At 39.2% G+C, this 24047-nt stretch overlaps 2 protein-coding genes across 2 annotated transcripts; one reads left to right on the top strand and one right to left on the bottom strand.

Moving 5' to 3' along the window:
* Positions 1 to 11109: 11109 nt before the first annotated feature.
* On the top strand, positions 11110 to 19825 carry eps8l1a (eps8 like 1a). The gene is made up of 14 exons (XM_034143050.1): positions 11110 to 11234; positions 12579 to 12701; positions 12839 to 12897; positions 13163 to 13298; positions 15144 to 15232; positions 15327 to 15401; positions 15478 to 15626; positions 15706 to 15915; positions 16386 to 16494; positions 16587 to 16727; positions 16811 to 16955; positions 17429 to 17591; positions 18601 to 18733; positions 19212 to 19825. Exons 2-14 carry the CDS (start codon positions 12587 to 12589, stop codon positions 19275 to 19277), a joined length of 1590 nt encoding a protein of 529 aa, XP_033998941.1. The 5' UTR covers positions 11110 to 11234; positions 12579 to 12586; the 3' UTR covers positions 19278 to 19825.
* Positions 19826 to 19954: 129 nt separating this feature from the next.
* Positions 19955 to 23909, bottom strand: nme4 (NME/NM23 nucleoside diphosphate kinase 4). The gene is made up of 5 exons (XM_034143051.1): positions 23709 to 23909; positions 22104 to 22234; positions 21928 to 22029; positions 21596 to 21708; positions 19955 to 21049 (listed from the first exon to the last, which is right to left on the bottom strand). The coding sequence occupies exons 1-5, from the start codon at positions 23848 to 23850 to the stop codon at positions 20929 to 20931; spliced, it is 609 nt and encodes a 202-aa protein (XP_033998942.1). The 5' UTR covers positions 23851 to 23909; the 3' UTR covers positions 19955 to 20928.
* Positions 23910 to 24047: the final 138 nt, after the last annotated feature.

The following is a 24047-nucleotide window of genomic DNA, read 5'->3' as shown; positions in this document are numbered from 1 at the left end:
GACTTATGATCCAGGACCACAGCAGCAGGCACAGCCACGACTCAAGATCCAGGGCTCGCGATCAGGACCACGGCAACACGATCAGCCATGACTCCGGATCCCGGCGTATATAGACACCAAAAAGAAATTTGGGGAAGCTGGGTTATTCGGAACATGAGAGTACACAGGTACAGACAGAGAGAAGGAAGAAGTAAGGTGTCCCCCGACAAACTAAGCCTATAGCAGCAAAACTAGGGGCTGAATCTAATCAGCCCTAACTATAAGCTTTATCAAAAAGGAAGGTCTTAAGCGCACTCTTAAAAACGGATAGGGTGTCTGCCGCCCGAACACAAACTGGAAGCTGATTCCACAAATGTGGAGCTTGATAAGAAAAGGCTCTGGCTCCCATTGTACTTTTAGAGACTCTAGGAACAACCAACACCCCTGCATTCTTGGAACACAATGGCCTAGTAGGACAGTAGGGTATGATGAGTTCTTTAAGGTAAGATGGCGCCTGACCATTAAGGGCTTTGTCGGCGAGAAGAAGAATTTTCTGATAATAACCCTGATAATAAAGAGTTACAATAATCCAGCCTTGAAGTAACAAATGCATGGACTAGTTTCTCTGCATCGTTTTGAGGCAAGATATGCCTGATTTTTGCAATGTTACGTAGATGGAAGTAGGCGGTCCTTGAAATTAATTTTATGTGGGCGTTAAAGGATAAATCCTGATCAAATATAACACCAAGATTCCTTACAGTCTCACTGGAGGCCAAATTAATGCCATCCATAGTTAGTATATCTTTAGATAATTTGTTTCGTATAGATTCTTTGGGCCGTGTACAATAACTTCAGTTTTGGCCGTGTTTAACATCAAAAAGTTTAAGGTCATCCACGTTTTTTAAGTCCTTGAGACAGTCTTGAATTTTATTTAGATGATTAATTTCATCAGGCTTGATTCATAAATATTAGGGCTGTCAAGTTAACGCGTTAATAACGCAAAAAACGCTTAACGATTAACGCATGTGTATTTTTTGTCCTCGGCCGCCCCGTAGTTTCAGAGCGCATCGAGTTTAAAATACCATCTACAAGCTGATGCTGACAGCCCCGCTCCTGCCGCCCGCTTGTGGCAGACCACACTTCCACACTCACCGGCAGGCCCGGACTGACCATCGGGAGGACCGGGAGGGTGTGTGTATGTGTGGCACGAGCGAGGCACACCTTACGTTGTTGTTGTTAGCATCTGGCAGAGGTGGGGACTCGAGTCACATGACTTGACTCGAGTCAGACTCGAGTCGCATATTTTTTGACTTGAGACTTGCTTGACTAACATTGATAAAAGACTTGACTTGACTTTGACTTGGTATTCATGACTTGAGACTTGACTTAAGCTTGAGACAGATGACTTGAAAGGACTTGTCTGTTTAAAATTAAATATTTGCGTTTGTTTTTGTAGTGAGATATTACGTTTAGTTTTTTCGAAAAACGTGATTGGGTGATTATAGCGCCGTGCGCGCAAACCTGGCAACCCACTAGACGGCAGGAGCGTCAGTTAACATGGCAGCGGCTAGCATTACTCCAAAAATAGTGAAGTTTGGATTCAAGGATTATGTTGTCGATGACGCTAATAAGAAGAGAACAGCGGTATGCAGGGTCTGCAGCATAAAGATCAGTGACACGACCACCAAAACATCCAACTTCATTCGTCACTACAAAAAAACCCACAGAGAAAGGTGCGTGAATGTGTTGTGTTAGCTAGAAAGCTAACGTTAAGTTTAAGCTACGTTAGACTTGGTTTCAAATCGATTAAGCATTGCAAAGAGAAGACAAAACGGTAAATGAACACTAGAACCGCCAAGGGATTCATTTTGACTAACCCCGATACTGACGGGCTGTCAGGAGAGGGAGAGAGAGAGAGAGAGAGGGAAAGAGATGCCTCGTTTATTTCCCCTGTGTTATTATCAGAAGTTACTGTAAACTTTTGAATAATGTAGTTCATCTACTTTTAGTAGTTTGTTTAAATGTTTTAATTATGTTGTTTTTGTTTGTAGAAGTGCATCATTCCTTGATTTATTGTAAAATGAATCTGAACTTTTTGATCTGTTATGATGATAAACTGAAGCAATTTCTAAATTAACCCAATTAACTGAGTTTTAAATCGTCCTACTTAGTTTATAAGGAAATTATGAAGAGGAACAAATTAAATGATTTGAAAATGATATCTATGTAGGTGCTGACGCTGTTGGCGGTTCTAGTGTTAACAGAAATTTAAATTAAATATGTGTAATGGCAAATGCCATATGATTTTCTTACCTGGAATTCTGCCTTTTTGAACAGACTTTTTGATTGAGTCCTAGCTATATTGTCTGCAGTTCTAGGGTTAATATTAATCTAATATGATTGTCATCGGTCTAAATTAGATTTCAAATGATTAACTGTGTATGTAATGAAGATCATAGTGTGGGTTAAATCCATTTTCATAACCACTGTCTTTTAACTGATTTAAATGGGGAAACTGGGCTTATTCATCAGAATTTCGTATGACTTGACTTGACCTGAGCAATGACTTGACTTGACTTGCTTGACTCTCACCACAGTGACTTGGGACTTGCTTGATACTTGTAGGTCAAGACTTGAGACTTGCTCATGACTTGCACATGTAGGACTTACTCCCACCTCTGGCATCTGGTGCTAGCTAGCTGCGCTAACGGATATACCCAGATAGCAAAAGATATTAATTCAACATTGGATTTTGGTTAAATTGGTTATTTTTGGTTGAGGTTGAAATATCAATGTTGATTCGATGTGTTATTACAGATACCATTTCAACGTTTGAAAAAATGTTGTTGAATCAATTTAATATAGATGCCGGTTTTTCAACGTTGAAATTCCTTACAATTAATTTACATTGTTTCAACCTGTGGCGCTCCCCTCTCGGGCGAGACCATGATGTATGATACAGCATCGGAGGCGGGGTCTCATTCTTTCCTATGAGAGCTGCTCATGGATGTATAATAAGATCTGCTGTGCATGAAGACAAAATGGCCCAACTTTTGAGAGAGCGAAACGTCACAGATTACCCGTCATGCCTGGCTGTCAGATCAGGAACATCCTCCACCCAAACCTCTGCTTACTACCGTCCTCCAGACGTATGAAATAGTGTAGAACTAGAGATCATCACTGCTGTCACATACTTTTACTTCAAATTAACACATTTAATCTGTGTGCCATATATAACATCTCATTTTGCATACTGTATATTATTACATTGCTGTTAACAGTTAATTTATTTGCAATACTGTCTAGATTTAATCAACAATTAAGATTATATTACTTAATCTAAATTGTGTTTGTTTATATTTATCTATATTTTATCTTGCACTTTTGTGTCTTAGTTTCAGAATTTGATTTTCTGTGTCCTTTCTTTTAATATATATTGAATGATTATAGATTGAGTCTGTCTGATTCCCCAAACACCTGCTTCTATATACTTGCTGCACATATAATACAAATAAACAACTCGATAAACACACTTTGAATATATATACAGTCTAAAGATTGAGACACGGCGAATATTTTCCTCAGAGTCCGGGGGGCTTGGGCGAGACCAACTCTCGTCTCTGTGTGTTTGAATCTATCGTGCTGACTCACTGACAGCACCGATTTGATTGGCTGAGTAGCATCACCTCCTAAAAACATTAAAAAATAACTTTTTAAAACCTTTTTATCTTTTTGTTTTAAATATTTGTTTTAAACATTTTTTACATTTTCAACATCGTGGATGAATCCTTATATGCTCCCGGCAACACACTGAACATCAACTTTGCCTCCTTATTACACTCACCCATGGGCGTCGCAGCCATTATATGAGGGTGGGACAAGTCCCCCCCACTTTTTCAAATGGTTAGTTTAGACCCCCCCACTTCTACTATGCGGAAAGTCCGTGAATCGGTCTATCCACTCGACGCACTTTGTAGAGCGCTGTGTCAGTGCTTCACTATCAAATGAAATCCATTCCACTTGCTTATTGAGAGAATGCCCAAATCAATGAAACACCGTACCATGTTTTCACTGCTACTTTGTACCAAGGCAGATTCTCACATAGCGCGTGCATGTTCAAGGAGTGTTGTCATAGTTGGACAGCTCAGATCTGTTGTATGAAGCGATGCCGGTAGCGGAGGTAAGGCACACACACCAAATGTTCAGGAAATGGTTAATACAGCGAAAATCAAAGCTGACGATCTCTTGGTTTGATATGTTTTCTCCCCCAGACAACATGGACATAAGAACATTTTTTTCAAAGAAGAGGAAAATAAGTCATCAGCTGGTAGCAGTTAATCAGTTAACAGTGATGGCGGCGTCTCACTTCTGGAGAGGAGTTTCGTCTTTATGTCATGATAGAGAAATACAAATACTGAATAGTTTAGATGAGAAAAAGGCATCGAAATGCCAGGTTACTAGTATTTATCATGTAAACAGGGAACATGAATAACCCGATCTCTCTGTGCTCATGTAAACACCATATCCCCAATATGATCATAACCAGGATAATACACGGCTTACTGATGTCCATGTAGAGACGCAGTCAGTGTGTTTTACTGGAGCCTCAGTTCGATAAGAGATTATTTTCTGAGTTCTTTAACTTAGGTACTCTCTCTCAAAATGGTAATGTGCATTATGTTTGAATTATACTTCTTATCATTCAGAAGCTTTTTGTGTGTGTTTATATTTTACTGAGTGCTTATAGGCTATTTCCATCCCAGTATTCAGTTAACTATTTATTTTCTGTGCACATTACATAGAATATTCTACCTACTGCTTGGGACTTTGAGTCTTCAAAATGTCCAATGTCACAGACTGCGACTTACTTTAGAGTCAGTTGTATTTACATTCAGTATGACTTGTTATGATTCAATGTGAAAGAGTATACTGCTCAATACATAATTATCACTTCACCACCTCTCTTGACATCTAGGCACTTGAGAGTGAGTCAGAGGCAGAATACAGGGACAGTGGAGAGAGGTCCATTGCTGAGGTGAGTGATGAAAGGGAAATGACAGTTGAGAGTAAATTGTGATGTGGACTCTCATCCCAGGATTTTAAGGAAATCAGTGGGGATATTGAACAGGAAACATTTCAGTCAAGGGGCATCATATGACCAATATAGACAGAAGAGCAACATTTATTTGAACATTTATGTCAATGATACCATTCCTAGGTGAACTTAACATCTGTATGGAGTCAGATCAGTCTCAATATTAATAAATGCTCACAGAAGGATTCACAAATGTATTTTGCGATTTATATATAAATGACTCTCCACAACAATATCTCTCAATGCACTCACAAATAATTATTGTTGTATATAAATGTACAAAAAATGGGCATTTAAACTGCTTTTTATTAATTCAAAGACGGCTCTGAATTAATAATCAAATATGTTTCCTTTCTTTACTACTGGATGAAATTACAAACATTTTCTTCATGCTAGTATAGCCACATAAAAGTATCAAACCACCTGTTAAAATGCACCAGAATACAGGAAATCTATATTTTTTTTCGCCCCCACACCCCCCGTTAAAAATGTCCCCCCCACATTCAGGATGCTTCCTACGCCCATGCACTCACCCCTACTTTAGTGCTGGGAACAATGAGTCTGCGTCTTTGATGCGCACAGGTGGATGATGCGGGGATCAGAGTCCTGCGGGGATCAGAGTCCTGCATTGGGTCGGTACCCGACGGGTGACCCGCAAAAAAAGTGATTCGCGGGTGGTAAGATTCCTCAGACCTCTCCCCGCGGGACCGCACATAATCATAACCTCTGCACCGCATCAATCTGCTGCTGAGCGCGCCACATTCGAAATGGCTGAGGTGAAGCTCTAGCGGAGAATACAGCATTGTAAATAACTCTTCCTCAAGAGCAAAATCCAACGTCTGGGAGGCTTTTGGTGTCATGGAGAAAATAACCAACATCCCACACTCTTTGAGCCAAATACGCAACTGCGTGTGTTAATAATTGCATGTTTTCAGTGCTCCTAGGATATGCGGGTTCGGGTCGGTTTGCTGATCTTGTGCCGACGGGTCGGGTCGGTTTGCGGAACTAATTGGCAATATGTGCGGGTGGCGGGGCGGGTTCGGTATTGCACGTTGCAGGTGCGGGGCGTGAGCGGATCTTGAAAATCAGACCCGTGCAGGACTCTGCATGGCGGGGATGCAATGTAGACAGGAATAAACGCAGATCATCCTCTGGCTGCAGCCTTGACCGGTACTTGCTTTTGATCAAAGTCAATGCGGAAAACCCGCACTCACACAGGTAGGTGGAGGTGAAGGGAATGAGCACTTTTACAACCTTTTTGGCGAGGTGGGGGAACTCGGTCTCCACAGACAGCCAAAAGTGTGCAAGTGACACTTTACTCATCTTGTTCTCGTTACTTTTTTTCTCATGCTGCGCCTCCCCTGAAGCTCTCTGGCGCCCCCCCCCAGGGAGGCCCGCCTCACACTTTGAAAACCGCTGGTCTAAAGCATTTATTATTTTCATTTTCCCCCTCTCATATTCAGTGTGGATGGATTGAGACAGCGTGGTGGCCAGAGAGCTGCAGAGACTTCAGGGAGAAACCTCCGTGTGATGGATGTCCTGTCTGTTGGTTTGGAGAGGACTGAGGGAGGACCAGGCCTGATGGAGGAGCCCATGCTGGGCATAGCTGATACCAACTGCACAGGCCTTGTCTGTCACTTTATTTGACTAAATGTGTTTACTTATACATTTAATAGGTTTACACCTTCTGTCCATATGTGCTTTTTATTTAAAACATGTTTGATTAACTTTTGGTTCAGATTTCAATAAATTGAATTTGTATTTGCACTCCTTTTGTCCATTATTCTTACTGAAAATGTTAGATTACACATTCACATCTGACTGAAGATTGGCCCCATTTATTTGTGACGTTGCAAACTCTGCGGTACAAGGTACAGGTTGTGAAGCTCATAAAGTGAGGCAAATAGAATTAATCAGCTGATGGAGTGTAGATGTGGAAATTCGATCAGCTGACTTCACAATAAAAGTAGTTTCTTAGTGAATGTCCTGTACTGCTCTTAACATCTCATAACATCAGCTTTTAATGTTCCTCTTGGATGTTCTTCTTGACCCTCAGAGAAGGAGAAAATGTTGAGTCGTGTCTTTCAGGCATGTCCTTTCCTAACAAAAATTACAGGAAACATAAAGCATATTATTGCAGAACAAGTGTGTTATTTATGAAAGAGGTGTGCTTGTGTTTAGGGGCTGTAGATATAATTATTTTGTAATTGTAATGTTTTTTTTTATTTCAACAGTGAGCTACAAAGACAATCAGATTATGAATGAACAGTATGAAATTCATCAACATTGAAATGTATTTTATTATCAAAATAATATTTAACTGTTATTAAAACAAGCTTGCTCTGTTGTCTCACTGAAAGAATAACTTTTACCACGTTTTTACAGACAATATTGAGAGATAAATAGCAGTTCTCACTATGCGTTAAATATCTTTGCCTTCAATACCTTAAATTAGAAAGCTGACAGTCATATTGCTTGTTAACATCTAAATGTAACCCTTTGCATGGAAAAAACCCTCAACTTCACTGATGTGTAGCTGTGATCTAGTATTTAGTATTGTTTAATGGAATGTATATCAGTGTATTAAAGTCAATACTTCATTTATTTAAACCAATATCTTTCTTGATTCTTTGTACAGTATGAAAAAAGAGTATTTGTACCTGTGCTGAAGTTCACTGCTGTGAGGAGTCCAGTTCTGTCTCTCACTCTCTGGTCCAGCCTGTCGAATCACCTGGAAACTTTAAACAAACAGATATATATGTAAAGAACCATGTGTACAAACAATATAACTTATTATCTTCTGTTGAACATGTTGGATTGTGTATTGTCCGAGTCATGGTCCTTTTTATTTTACTGTAACTTTGGAAGTTGTGTTACCAATGCTTACTGTTTATTTGATACCAATTTGGTAATGCAATTAATAAAAACAACAAGGTTTGGGTTCGTTCTTCAGATGACTGTGACGTTAACGTGTAAGCTCAATAATGAACTCCAGCTCAACCAACTATATTGTAATATCTAAGTAATCATCTTGAAATATGACATTAATAATTGTAATATACACACATCTTATTGTGAGGTTGATTTCACATACACTACTTCGACGTTAGCTTGTCTACATACTTGAGCATAGCCAATTTAAATTAACCTTAGGATGCATAAAGTTCCTACCTACATAATAAAATATCTCTCTAAGTTACAATGATGACCTTATTTTATCAACCTCAAACAGAAGTCTTTTGTTCTACAGTATTATCCCACTTAACGCTTAACACTTGTCTATTTCGTTTTAACCTTTATATACAGTCTATGGTTTTAAATTAACTTGGAGGCTAAGATTAGCATCGTTAGCACCGATGTAGCTACCACTCGCTTACACGCTAACCCAAGCCTTAACATTCATTACGTAGCTGATTGAAATCATAAACACATAAATAAAGTACTCGAATTTCACTTACCGCAAAACGGCATTCATGCACCGTCTGTTTTAACCGCAGAGCGAGTCACAATAGTCCCATATATAAGCATGAAGAACAAACAAAGACGGCCTGACGTCAGGACAGTGGCGCTACGGCTATTGGGCCAACTCTACCAATCAGGAGGAGACAGCCACGGCCATTGCCGTTCGAAAGCGCTGGAGACGCTGTAGTACATATGCCAGGCCTGTAAGTGGCGCTGTAGTCTGCCACAAAAGCAGCAAAGAAGACTTGGTTACCATGGTTACCCTTCTGTTTATTCTCCGCTGTGGCTTTGTTTCCCCCTCCCCGAGGCAAGCGTTTGCTCCCGCCGCTGCTTTAATTCAACGCAATCCCTCCCCGTCGAGGCAAGCACTGTAATTCTCTCCGGTTAGTCCACCAACACCCACCTCTCCGCCTCTTCCAAGGAACGAGGGGACCGTGCGGCAGAGTTTCAGTTTCAGTTTCTTTCGCTGGTCAAGATGTCCGTTAAAGTTTAAATCTTCCGGACACAATTAGAAAGTGCCGGTCAAAGGTCTTCTTTGTTATTTATTGAGCTTTAAAACAAATGAATAACGACTCTATATAGGCTATAATAAAACACGGAGGACAGAGATCTCTTTTTCTCCCCCTCTTCTGACAGCCCAGCAGCTGATCAGAGCACGGCTCCCCTCTCCTGCAGGGGGGCGTGGTCAGCTGCAGCTCACAAAATCAGACCCGTAGACAGCAAACAACACATAGAGCGAAATGAGGCATGGCTAAAATGCATGATCTGTTTGGTATTTCGAAAACAGAAACGTATAAATATACCTTATATAGGTATGGCCCTACAATATATCATTTAAATATAGCATGATAGGTTTCCTTTAAATGTCACATTTGAAAAACATTTTTTTAAAAGAGCAAATCATATTTGCAAATCTTTGACGTCAATGGGAATTTTTGAGTTGGATGGAACATTAGCCATACGTAAAACAAGTAGAAAGTAGCAATACTCAATTGTGAAAATACTCTGTTGTAAAAAAATCTTATTTAAGTAAAAGGACAAAAGTATTGGCATCAAAATATAAGTACAAAAAAATGTATTTCAAAATCATGTATTATGAAATGGGTCAGAATCGTAATATATATATATTAATATATCGTATAAAAAACACTAAGTTATTACTATTGATGTTAAAATCTATAATTATATGTCATATTTTAGCTATAATCTGAATCTGTAAAGTAACTAAAGCTTTAAGATAATAAATAATAAACGCAGTGGAATAAAAGTAACATTTTGGTTTTCAAAACGTAGGAGTAGAAGTACATACACATTCAATATAAATACTCACGTTAAGTACTTGAGTAAATGTACTTTATTACATTTTACCCATTGTGAATCTCTCCAGTATGCAGTGCCAACAGGAAACATCAAAAGCACGGAGCATGGGGCAGAAACTATAGTGATTGTGGTCGTGTTCCTACCCATGTCTCCTCTACAATCGACCTCTTTGTTGTTCAGTTCGACCACCTGTTTACGACCTCTCAGAGCTGTGCCACAGTTAATCATCAGGACAGATGCAGGGATGGTTTGAGTCTAACCCGAATCAACCAGTCGGTGTCACTGTTCACCTACAGCACAGCTCTCCCTAACCCATATTCCCTGCTCTGTATCCAGAAATAACATATCTAAGTTCCTGTAGGCTGCAAGTTGATAACAATAGGATGGATTGATTCCTTGATTACTTAAATGTTAAAACTTCGTCTAGCTAAAGTTGCATTTAATCTAGGTGTGTTTTCTCAACGAAAAAAGCATATCAGAAACTAGCTATTTGGCATGTATATATTTATGTTTTGCCAACATCCTTTTCAACACCTTCCAACATATTATTTAAAACACTTTTCTTCCTGTATGTTGTCTGGAAGATTTTAGGAAAAGAAATCCTGCAGTTTAACCACATTGTTTCAGATATTTCTTACCAAAACAACTATTTTATTCACTGTATTTATGTGTAATTAATTACTGATTTCACTCAGCCAATGTGAGCATTTAGAGAAAAGACAATTGCAAGACCAACATAAGAAATCGTTTAATTATTGATTGCGATTGGTAGTTGGTCATAAAGGGAAGCAACGTTCAAATAAAATGATTTAAACTACAAATTAAATCTTACATTTCTTTTTATTCACGCATTTTAATTTGAACTTTTAAAAACCCTGAGCCTTATGTCGGCTTAGTCTCAAACGAAACCTGATGAATTTGTGGAGGTGAGGAGTTTGAGGAAGTCTGCATTACATCTCTGGAATGGCATGTGTTGCAGATTACTATAGCCCCACAAGCCACAGGCAGTTGTTGATAGAAATGCCTGTCAGACACTCACAGAGATGCAGAAAGAAGAATGGGAGTGTGTGTGTGTGTGTGTGTGTGTGTGTGTGTGTGTGTGTGTGTGTGTGTGTGTGTGTGTGTGTGTGTGTGTGTGTGTGTGTGTGTGTGTGTGTGTGTGTGTGTGTGTGTGTGTGTGTGTGTGTGTGTGTGTGTGAATCAGAGGTGAGTGAAGCAGATTAACTACGAAAAGAAAGTCAGACTTGCTTTTCTTGTTTCTGCATTTCTCAAGAAGGTGGGACGTGCTCGTGTAAACAGCCAGGCTCAGTGTTCATACAACTCAGCCCGAGGATTGGTCTCTGTGCCCTGGATTTAAACACTCAAACCGCACTAAAAGGTACAGTGATGTATCTAGGATTTATGTGTTAACTCTGTGCGTACAGTGTGTGTGTGTGTGTGTGTGTGTGTGTGTGTGTGTGTGTGTGTGTGTGTGTGTGTGTGTGTGTGTTTGAGAGAGTTTTTGAGGAGCAGATACACCTAACGTGAAGGACAGCTCGTGTCAGTAATATGTTGCTCAGAAGACACTTTTTAAACTGCTTCACTTTTTAAGCTGCTTCACTTCATCCTGATACTTTGGAATATGTCATAATTTTCCAGTGCAGTGCGCATTTTTTTTGACAACCACAGTTAAACATTTTTTATGCAGTATTGACTGCTACATAAGTATGGTGGAGATAAGCAAAGGAGATGTCAAAGCTACAATCTGTTTGCAGAAACTTGTGATAAACAGCTGGTTCAGTCTTTTTAATCAAGTTTTGGTGGTTGTGTCATCTGCATACCATGCATCTGATGACAGCGGTTTTTCCTGTCGTGTGCAAGTGTCACTTACATGAACGTAGGAGAAGGAATACTCAGCATTCTTACTATCAGCTTTAGGAATGTGACAATAATTAAACTCTCATTCATCATTTTATTTTTACAATATTCAGATAAAAGTCCAAATGAAAATGTTAATCAAAGTTTCTCAAAGACTTATAAAAGTACATATTGTCCCATTAAGAGGAAATAAATTGTATGTGAAAAATCACATAAAAAGCTGAAATACCAGCAAACATTTATCTAAAGATCTGGTGACACTTTCAATGACGCCCCTGTTTATAATGTTTTTTTAACATACATAAAGTGCTACCTAATCTGCTTGTAGCACTGTATTATTATAGCTATGACTCTTGAATGTTAATAATACTTAATAAAATAATTATCAAAATCAAAAACATTTCAAAGACTTAATTAAGAATAATATGATTTCATAACTGCCACTGACATTTTCTTGCAAGCACGTGTCTATAATGCATCATAAACATACATATATTTAGTTATAATCTGTTTATAGCACTGTTTGATTATACAGGTAAAGTAGAATTGTTTTATCTGCAGTTAATTTAATGTTTAGCATTTTTTTTCGGCTTACATTTTTACATTAGTGTAATGTAGATATCCCAGTTTCAGGTGTTCATCAAAAAGTCGAGTCAAATGGAGAACTCAATTTCTTGTATGACCAGTTAAATAGAATAATAAATGTCACGCTTTGTTCGCACAGATTTAATAATACTAATTTTTTAAGATTACTTAAAGACAGTCGACCTGGGCATCTTAGAAAGTGTTACTAACATTTTTTAATGACAGTACCTTAACAGTGTCCCCTATTGAATGTCTGACTTTACTCCATCTGCATTCACAGACCAACAGATGTCTAAATCACCGCCTCCGGTGGCCCCTCGGAAGCACTCAGGGGTCCGAGTGATGATGGTCCCCGGAGATCAGCCTCCTGCTGTCCTGCCCGTCTACACTGATTTTGGCAAAGGTATTTTTAGCTGTCTAATGTGTATGTATATGTTTATTCTCAGCATATGTTATACTGCTGATTGTCACCAACAATAAACAGCATGTTAGGTGTCTGTTGCATGTCTATTGCTTTAATGGCTTTGTTCTTGTCCTCAGTGAATGGTGCCAGTGGGGAGTCCAATTATACATCTCTATTGAATGCTGAGAGGGAATTGGTATGTGATCGCATAATTAAATTAAGATTTGTAATATTTAACAGTATTTAAAAATGCAGTTATTGCAGGGACAAGGTTGGATTGTATACAGATGTGTTAACATACCTTATAAGAAATTAATAGACATATTTCAGCATTTTTGTATGTTGTTTAACCCACCAATAACTTCTTACATTTCCAGTCGTATGAACTGTTAACTCATTTTAGGTCCTTCTGAAGGTCGCTCTGGTAAATGGCAAAAAGAAATACAGTGTTCTTTCTGCAGGAGATTATGAACCACTGCTTTGACGATGTGGAGCGGTTCATGACTCGCCTGCAGCAGACCGCTGAGGCCCAGAGTGTTCTCAACCAGAGGGGGAAGAGGAGCAGAAAGAGCAAGAAGAAGAAGGACGGCCAAGATGGTGAGAGTTGTACTGCAGTCATAGTTCAACCAGGATGGTCAGAGTTGAAGTACCCTGCTTAAAAACGTTTAGCATGTAGGAAATCCATCTGAGTATTGAGAAACAAACCTAAATTATAATATTAAGACTTTTCAGATGTTTAATGAAGGTTTAAGTAATTGTAGATCAGAAGGCAGAGGAGGAAATATTTGGGGTGCTTAGCTGAAGATTTGTGAATGTTGTTTGGGGCTGCAGAAGAAGAGTTAAACTAGGGAACTGAAGACAGAGGCATTGACTCACTATTTACACGCTAAAGCAGGTCAATTGGCAAAGTGCCAAAAAGTCCTTCAGGCATTTCTGAAAATTCTTGCCTGCAGCAATCACGCAGAAGTGACATGACAAAGAAGTTACTGTGGCTGGAGCCAAGCCAATCCAGAGACATTAAAGGTCCCATGTCATGCTTTTCCGGTTATTACCCGTCCCCTTGTGTGTTATGAAGGTTTTTCTGCATGTAAACGGTCTGCAAAGTCACAAACCCTCAAAGTACACCCTGTAGCGAGTAAAACTCTAACACAGAAAAGACCTGTCTATGCTGCCCCAAAACGCCTCGTTGGACATTTTTCTTTTTCTTTTTTTTCTTCCGGGAACCAAGTGACGTAACGACGACCCAATGGACCAATTGGTCCTCACACCAGGATCCCTTGGCGTCACTATCAAACGCAGTGGGGGGACCTTTAGCGTCGATTTTCAACTATCAGGGAGTCCCATTGACTTGCATAGAGCTTTTCTCAGCCGCGGCTGCGTGGATCTCCACTCACAGTTCGCCACACGGGCTGAGTTCAGGCTGAGTTTCGCCGTGTCTCGCTGTCTCGCAGACCCCACGCAGCAACCAGGAAACGACACCAGTAATACAGCTCACACTGTCGGCTCCTCAAGTCTCAAAGGGCGGAGCAGCGAGCCCGCAACGTCCCGCCAACACGGCACCCAGACCCCACGCAGCATTCTCATCTGTTTGTCATTACTGGTGTCCTTTTCTGGTTGCTAACAAATGCCATTGTAACACATAAACACACATCAGAGCACAGTGGGCTCATAGGGAGGGGGGGCAGGAGCTCCAACAAGCCGTTTAGGACAGAGAGTGAATACACATACTATACAGAGATGCTGTATGAGAAACCAATGTGATTTTGGAACATTGAACAATGTAAATCTATTCTAGTAGACCTCAACAATGGAATTATGATCAGTAGAAATGGCCATGACATGGGACCTTTAAGAAGCGCCAATAAAACTATATTGTTTAACAATTTAACAAGTTATCTTCAGGGCTGTTTCCACTGTCCCATGAAGATTAATAATAAAAACAAGAACGTTTTGTATTCAACGTTGCACAATATAAATAGCTAATTAGTTTGACTAGGAATTGAAATGTTCTCCGTCTATCTGTGTTTTCTCTGTGTTGTCCCGGCAACATGACCAGGGTGTTTCCAAGTGTATGATGGGATAGGTGTGACCCTCGATAAGAATAGGCAAATAAACGTATCAATGTGTCACTAATGAAATAAAGTGTTATTAGTCACTCGCTTAGCTTTGTAGGGAGTACTTGCTGGAACAAGCGCTCCACACCTTTACTTGAGAACTTAATTTGACTTATCATTATTTCATTCCTAAAAATGCCATTTAAATTACATATGGCTGCTTGCTAATTGTTCTAGATAATTAAATATACTTGACGACTACTGAGAGCAACGTGTACAATTTGAAAATGCATGTACCGTAAAACAACAGTGATCATGGTACAGTTATGTTTCTGTGTTTCATGTGTCCTGTTAAGCTGTAGATATGATTGTGCTCCTCTGTCTACAGATGATTTGTTGACCCTGAAAGCTTTGCCTCCATCAGAGGAAGAGTTTGTGGACATCTTTCAGAAAATCAAGTACTCCCTTGGTCTGCTGGTGAGATTAAACTAACCATATTTGAGCACTTAGTGACTCTGGTAATGCACAAGTAAATTCTACTGTAAATAACATGAATTGCTGGTTTATGCAGGACCGTCTCAAGTCATCCATCACACAGCCTAATGCTCCAGAGCTGCTACATCCCATCTTTTTGCCTCTCGGACTGGTGAGTCTTTCTAATGTTTCATCTAATAGCTTCTCTCCCTCTTTGATATGGACTGAACCCACCCTCTCTTTCACAGATGGTCAAAACCACTGGAGGGCCGGCGTTAGGAGCATCTGTGGTCAGTCCTGCTATGACCAGCGGGGCTGTTTCACTGATCCAGGATCATCTGACTGAAGAGGAAAAGGAGATGTGGACCTCATTAGGACCCAACTGGACGTCCCCCTGGTCCGTGTGTTCGTGTATGTTTATACATCTTAGTTTGAGAGTGTTGCTTTAACAAGAATCTTGTCGCCCTTTTCCCCAGTTCACACCTCAGCGTGTCTGTTCCTCCGTACTCACCTGTGTTCCTGGATGGATGGCAGCCTCAGGCCTATGACTCGACCGGCCAGTTATTCGAGGATCCCATCGAGTCGCAGCACAAGCAAGATGCTTTCAGTGAAAGTAGGGGGGGGCACAGTCTGCAGGAGAGAGCTCGGCAGACAGCGGAGGGCCCGGGCGAAGACAGTTATGACGGGTAAGTATTAACACATAGAAAAAAAAACTCAAAACCAACATCTTCAAACATGCTTTTTTTCCTGTTCCTGTCCATTCCCCCCATGTCATAACTCATCCCTGTCATACTGGTTTCTGTTCTGAAGTTTCTTTGTTTTTCCTCTAAATTACTTCATTCAGAAACCTCTGTTTGCTGCATGAAATGTTTTTGTAGAGTGTCTTTGAGTACATAAGAAAGCACTATGGATTAAATGAACAGTTTATTGCCTAATAAAACCAGTCTGTAAACCATAAAGTAGAGATTAACTCAATGATACACAAAATAGATTACTGATATCCACTTGAAGTGGAGCTGTGGGATTTCTAGCCTTTGCAGATAATGTAGATGCTCACAAACCTACATAACACACTACAGGAAAGGGGAAACCCCCAGGAGCATAATAGGGCCTCTTTTATTTGATTAAAAATGTTGGAAAATCTTTTATGTTTCAGAGAAGAAAATGAGCTCCCGCCAGAGGGGGAGAGGCATTTCTGCTGCAGCTATGACTTTGTAGCTAGAAACAGCAGTGAGCTCTCTGTGCTGCAAGGAGAAACACTAGAGGTACGCTTCCAAAATTAGACGTTAAGAGTTAATGACCCAGCCGTGAAAGTAGATACATTCTTGGAAAGGATCATAGAACATGTTTCTCGCAGGTCATCGAGTCATCGAAGAGGTGGTGGAAGTGTCGGAATCGCTTTGACCAGATCGGATTTGTCCCCTTTAACATCCTGGAGCCCCTGTCAGCTCTGAACCGCAAAGGCAGAGCCAGCCCAGTGTTACGCTCAGAGTCAAAGGTACAGACACACCACTCATGAGTTTTCAAACACAGTGGCTCTTTGTCTCACAGTTTTTATTCATCACTCCTTTTCCACAACAGAAGACAGCCCTTACCCCTCGGACAAAGTACTTCTCATATGCTGCACCGAGCCCATCTGGGACAAGTCCCACCCCTACAAGCCCAATGAGACCCCATAGCATGGTTTTACCCTCTACAACAATGCAGGGAGAAGACCATGACCGAGGTAACAAGCCCACACATATAAGACAAGGCATATCATGTGTACACGATTAGAGAGTTCACAAACCTATGGGATCACAGGAGCTTCTTAGACATTATAAGTAAGGGGACTTGTGGGTTATCTGTCACCACTTTTTTTGTGTTTTTTCAGACTCTCTAAATACGCACTTTTTCTTTTCTTTTCAGACTCTCTAAATACGCACTTTTTCTTTTCTTTTCAGACTCTCTAAATACGCACTTTCTTTGTTTTTTTCAGACTCTAAATATGCACTTAAAAAACAAATTCAGACTCTAAATAGGCACTTTTTTTGTTTTTTTCAGACTCTCTGAATACGCACTTTTATTTTCAGACTCTAAATACGCACTTTTTTTGTTTTGTTTTTTTCAGAGGAGGGTTAGGGTTAGGGTTAGGGTTAAATTAAAAACAGATAGATAACCCACAAGTACCTAAGTAAGTTTTGTGATTTGTACTTGCAGTGATGATAATGAATGACGAGCTCATGCAGAGGTTAGCTGAGAAGCGAGGCCCCATCCGTCCGCTGACGCTCCCCCGCTCAGCGGACTCCTCCACCCCCCTGAACTATCACTCACCTGCCGCAGAGGTGGAGGCCTGGCTCATCGCCAAGGGCTTCAATCAGCAGTGAGTGTGGAGGAAACTAGAGCTCAGACAAAAGATACACACTCAGAACAGCAATAAACCTGCAAGCACATTTGTTTTACAAAATCCATCCAGTCCTATTGTGCTGGTGCATTAGTCCTAAATGTAACTAAATTGTTAAAGAACTACAAGCTTTTTATGTTCTTTGTAATGTGTTAGGTTTAATGGCCAAGATGCAGTTACTTCAACCTTTAAAAATGATCATTACTCACCCTGCGTTATCGTAAAGCTTGAGACAGTGTATTGAAAAGTAAGGGTCTATTGATTTGCATGTGTTTGGGAAGGGCACACAACTGGATAATGAGATGTGGATTATAGCACATTATAGTTAGTTAGTTCACAGTAGATGCATGCTAGCAAAAAAGCTATTAAAATTCCTTTAATCATTTGTACAGGGTGAGTTATTAACATACAACAGGTTATTTTGGGGTTAGGTATTACTTTAAAGAAATATCACAACCATCCTGTTAAAGACTGGCTGTGTGCCTAACTAAATCATCCCATGCAGAATGTTATCACTAAAGATAAATGGGAGTAATTTACTTTACTATACCAGGACATCTAAAATACGAAGTGGATTTTGGTCAAGTGGACTGGCTGCTTTGGCTCTCTTGTACGGTATTGGACACTTTGGTGCTTTAAGATCAATTAAGAGAATTAAATCAAAGTTGTTTCCACAGTTTGTTGCATTATATTGTACATGTAGCTTTTCAGGAACACACGTTGATTTAGTTTACTGCACAACAGCGTCCTCTACTGTCAAAACCTCCTCCCTGCCGATGTTTGTGTGTTGCAATTTAACTGAGTCAGCTAGGAGGACATTCAGAACATTTGGGGGCAGTGATAACAAAATAATAAAGAAGTGAATCTTATTGTTATAACTGCTTAAATTATTCTATATGCCAAAGTAATTTATATCCAGATTATAGCTGAACTTTGACAATGAAAGCTCTCATAACACTGATGTTCTTCTTCGTTCCTCCTCTCTTAGGACAGTTCAGATTCTGGGCATTTTAAACGGAGCGCAGCTTTTCTCCCTGAATAAGGAGGAGCTGCGCACCGTGTCATCAGAGGAAGGAGTGAGAGTCTACAGCCAGATCATGGTGCAGAAGTCCCTCCTCGAGGTTTGTCCACTGTTTGTGTTGGTTCAGTTTGTTTGGATATGCGTGGGTTTGTCCTGCGTCATTTGTTATGCACAGACTTATCTCAATGTAAAACGCATTGTTACTGACCTACATTGATTTAAGATTAGTTACCTTTCACTTTCAAAAACGATGAAATTAATCGTAGTTCCAACAGACCGGACAAGTCAACAGTTGCAGGTAGGTAGATTTAGCAGAGCCTTTTTTGTTCTTGGTCTGGTACCAAAGTTATTTCATAATGTTTGTCATCTGGGGTGTGTTTCAATTTGGCATCCACTGCACAAACATTGATTTTAGATATGGCCGAATAGGATTGGTATTTGAAAACAGAAGTCAAGGTCAAATGTAGGTTTTAAATGAATGTGCTGAAACAGTTGAGAAGCTTCTTTTGAAATCTGTCAATATAAAGTTTGCTGGATGTATTTTCTTTTAATCACATTTTATCTTGTGTCCATCTCAGGATGTGCGCAAATCCACAGAACTGGAGACAGCGATGGAGAAGCAGAAGATGAGGATTAACCTGTAATGAGAGAGTGGTTTAAGGGGACAGATGTGGTATCAAACATCGATGGAGAGAACTGTAGGATTGCACAGCTGAAGGCACAGAGTGATGTTATATATATATATTATATTTTAAATATACATGCTGTTATATCATGAGCTACAGATTCCTCAACAAAAGCAAGTTGTGTTATTATCTTACATAACATGATTCAAATTGGGACTAATTTAGATGTTCTTCTTACCATAGTTATATAAAAAGGTCATATAAAAAAGTGAAAAAAAAGGTTTAGGACTTTAAAAAAAGTGAGATGTTTGATTGATTCAGAGTTTTTATTCCCTGTACATCAATATGTGTTTACAATTTAGCTATCTGCAGAAAGATTACACATTCAATACATTATTTAATGACTATTTCTAATATATTTTAAGGAGACTCAAATGTTTTTAAATATGTGTTTTTCATTGTGACTTCAGATGCAGAGCATATCATGACATAAGGTAGCACACAGTAACATAAGGGGACACATTACTGTCATCATAGTGGCTTGAATTAAACTTTAATTATGTGTATTTTTGTATTTTATCTAAGAATTTATTGAAACCTTTCTTTACATATTGTGTTAAATAACAAAACAATCTTCTTTTGAGGAGTTTAGATAATATTTCACAGCAATGTAACAGACAGAAGTGGTTGTTTTCAGCTGTAAGAAGCATTTATTTGTTTATAAAAAAGCAGGTGGAGGTAAATCATCATGTTGCTTCAGTACAGATAAAAACTGACAGAACCAGCGCATTTTACATTCACCTGAGGTCAAATGTAAACAGAGATTATTTGATTTTATCTTTGTCCTTGAGGTAGGAGGATTACGTCACAATTTCCGATACACAAATGCCCTCGATCAAAATTAAGTATTTGAGGACATAATTCAAGTAATCACTTAACTAAAACGTTTTTGGTGAGATAATACTCCCCTAACAACACTACTAAATATTTAATAAACAACAAAAAAAGTACATTACATTTGACTTATTACTTACTTCCTTATTAATATTTATTATAACATTATGGCTTTGTTAAAATATGTCAAATATTTTCTTCAATGTTTTCAAATGGTGTTTTTTTTCTCTGGCTGTTATTTAAAACTTAATGCAATAGTCTGCCTCAGGTATTCAGCAGCTACAGGAAAATAAATCTTAAATCCTTACAGTTTGGAAAGAAAAACATGTCAAATTAGATCTGACTTTTACATACATTTGATTTCTTTAGATTGATTGTTGATGTAAAACCTGCCACACACTACTTTTCAGTTATATATCACATATTTGGCCACTAAAAACTTCAAGTTGAATTAAGTTAAGAGCATGGCTCCACACTGCACCTCAATGTTTCCCACATATTGATAAAATACAGTTTCCATCCGCTGCAAGAGACAGAATGACGATTACATACACAAATCTCTCCCTACGATTACTGTTTAATGAAAGCTTGATAAGTAAAAAACCTCAGCCACACATGTTTCAACACATTTTTTTGTGACTGTAAGTGCACTTCCTGAGGTAAATTAAATCGTAGTAACACTGAATATGCCTCATGTTTTTTCAATCACAGGCGACAGACCTGAGCAGCAGGAGAGGACGTAGCATTACTGATTTTCATCCGGCTCTCGGCGTCTTTACACCTCACAGGTCAGGGTCTGGTCAAAGCAATCCCAGTTCAGAAGCTCCTTTTTCTGAAACCACAGCTGGATCTCCCTCTGTGCCCCCTCAAGAGAATCACTGGCATGAACCACGTTCCTTTAAATGAACACACATGTCATTATTTGACCTCAAAGACAGACGAAATCACATGCACAATCTGGGAGATGGCAGTCTCATAAAGCAGTTTTTTTATGAACAAACAATACACTTAATATCACATCTTTGACAGTTACAAGAAAGTGTTGTGCTAATACACAAAGAATATGCAACAAAGTCAAACCAATACAAATGTTATAAAGTGAAAATAAAATCACAGAAAAGCAATTTGAAAAAAGTAGGTTTTTAAAAGGGATTTTAAAGACCACACAGAATTTACAGCCCTAATCTCTTCAGATAGGTAACTCGAAAAAATTAGGATCCCTGAATGCGATAGCTCTTTTTCCTTTTGTGATTGTATCTGGACCTTTTAACCACCAGGAGTGATAAAACCTAACGATTCCAGGGTGCAGTAAGGGACAATAAGAGGTTTGATACAAAACAACTTGGGTGGAGGCCTCTCAGGGCTTTGTAAGTAATGAGGAAAATCAATTCTAAAAGCAACTTGATGTAGAATAATGAGATCAATTACTTATCAATTGTTACCTGCTGATATGGAAGCTGAAATCTCCTCTGATAGTGCCCGCCTGGGCCTCCAATGGGTTAGTATGACCCACCATTGTACGCGATGCCTGGACTACTTTGTGCCCTTCCCACACCTAAACAACAATAAAACAACATGCACACACAACGAGATATTCAACACTAAAACAAGAAATATTGTGCACACAGTCAACATGATTTTCTATCAATCATGACCTAAAACACACCTTTAAAGTATGTAATCTAATGAAAAGTAGGAAATAACTCAAAAAAGAAGCGGAAATATTGTAAAATACAGCTGTATCCCACAGGAAAGCAAACAGAAGAGCCCTCACCATGACAACAACAGGTCCGGAGGTCATGTATTCCTGCAGCCTGGGGTAGAAAGGCTTAGTCCTCAGTTCACAGTAGTGCTGAGACAGCAGATCATCAGATACCTTCACAGCACAGACAGCTACAGTTAGACATGTAAAACAATAAAGGCAAACACATTAATGTCAGATTAATATACCTGCAACATTTTCAGGCCAACCAGCTTGAAGCCCCGCTGCTCAAACCGCTGAATTATCTGTCCAACAAGACGGCGCTGAACTCCATCTGGCTTCACAGCTATAAGAGTCCGCTCCCTCACATCTGGAACACCTGGAGGACAGACAGAAGATTACCACCTAGTTATAAAGTCCTACGTTTAAAATCTTACTTATGTACACAGTGGTGGAAGGTAACAAAGCACACTTACTCTTACTCTTATTTTATTTAAGTAAAATGTCTTGGTATTTGTCCTTTAACTGAACATTTATATTCATGCTACTATATACTTCTACTCCACATTTTGGAAGCCAATATTTTACTTTTTACTCAACTGCAAATATGTTGTAGTTACAAGATACTACAGAGATAATTAGCTAATATAAAACATACATTTACTAATAAATAAACATTTACCTAATTTTATAGTTTAAGATATCTTGCTGCAGTATATCAATTATTTAAATTAAGCACCACCTTTACCAGCTGTGATAAACATGAAATAATGATACCAACACAGTAAATATCAAAATTGTTGATTCATTAATGAGCAAGTGTTGCTATTTGGGTAAAGCCTGGGACTTTTTATACCACTGGCTGGGTATCTGAATCAATAACAATATACCGTAATGTATACATTGATTAATTTAGATTTAGATTAACATTATGAATATGCAAAGTAACTATAGGAACTACAAAGATGATACATAAAAGTAGTAAAAAGTAAACATTCGCCCCCAAAAACTAGTGGAGCAGTAGTGAAAAGAACCATCAATTGTAATTACCAAAGTAAAGCACTAGAACACTACCTCAAAATTGAACTTTAGTACAGTCATCCTTAGCCCACTGACCCTCACACACTGCCAATATTAGTAACTGACAGGGAAGAGGACAAATATGTACTCAAAGTTATCAGGGTAACATTCACTAAACAAACACACACACGAACTTATCCATGTAAGTAGAATGAAATAAGATATTATTGAATGTTTCTTAGATGGTTGGTTGAAAAACACTGCAACACCACGTAGCGAATGAATGACTGCATGCGATCAATTACATACGTGACGTGACCCTCCACGAGAGCAACTAAACATGAGCGAGGTTTCCTTCTGAGAAAGGTTTTGGGTGTCGCAGGGCCTGGACTTCACCGTACTGCGCTTTGGGTATTACCCAGAATACGCACAGGTGTTGGTGCTTTTACGCACACTGTAGGTGAGTTTGTGTAGCACACTGCGGATAAAACCTAATTCCAGGCCATGACCCCTTGAGGTTGGCAAGCGAATCAGTTTCAGATTTCAACACCACCGGTAAGTTTGGATCAAATAACAGATGCAACTCGGGGGTAAAGTCTGTTTGACTCGATGCCACTCATGTTAACAGTTATCTATTATTTAAATGAAGTCATTGTTACATTCTCACAAGAGATTTTTGGAGTAAATCAGTCAATTTCTTAAATACTGAAAGATCCCGTGTAAAAAAAGAGAAAAAGTTGCACATTCTAAGAGTGTAAAACAAGAGAAAAAATGTCAAAAAAAATCTAAATTGACAGTCTTACTGACCAGTTGATATACATTCAGTGACTTACCTGATTTGCTCCTAGCAGCTCTGTATCCCCCCAGCAGCGCAGAGGCGAACCCAGCTGACAGAAGACTTTTAGTGGCATCTTGATTCCCTAAACACCGTTGTTGGAGAAGTCTCTTAAAAATGCACCGCTGCAACATGGCCATGTTTTGTCTACCTACAGAGAGAAAAGTCAACTCTCCTCAATCAAAACTCACGAGTCACCCCCCTGTCCGCCAGCCTCCCCCTGACAGTCGCTCACACAGGAACACATTAACTCCAGTGATGCCAGACGTATGACTACTGTTTATCTTATTTATGTCAAGAAAAAGAAAAAAACACGTTAAAATGTCGATCATTTGAT

The sequence above is a fragment of the Trematomus bernacchii genome, unplaced genomic scaffold, assembly GCF_902827165.1.
Source record: "Trematomus bernacchii unplaced genomic scaffold, fTreBer1.1, whole genome shotgun sequence".
NCBI lineage: Eukaryota > Metazoa > Chordata > Actinopteri > Perciformes > Nototheniidae > Trematomus > Trematomus bernacchii.
This window is presented reverse-complemented; position numbering and strand designations above follow the sequence as displayed.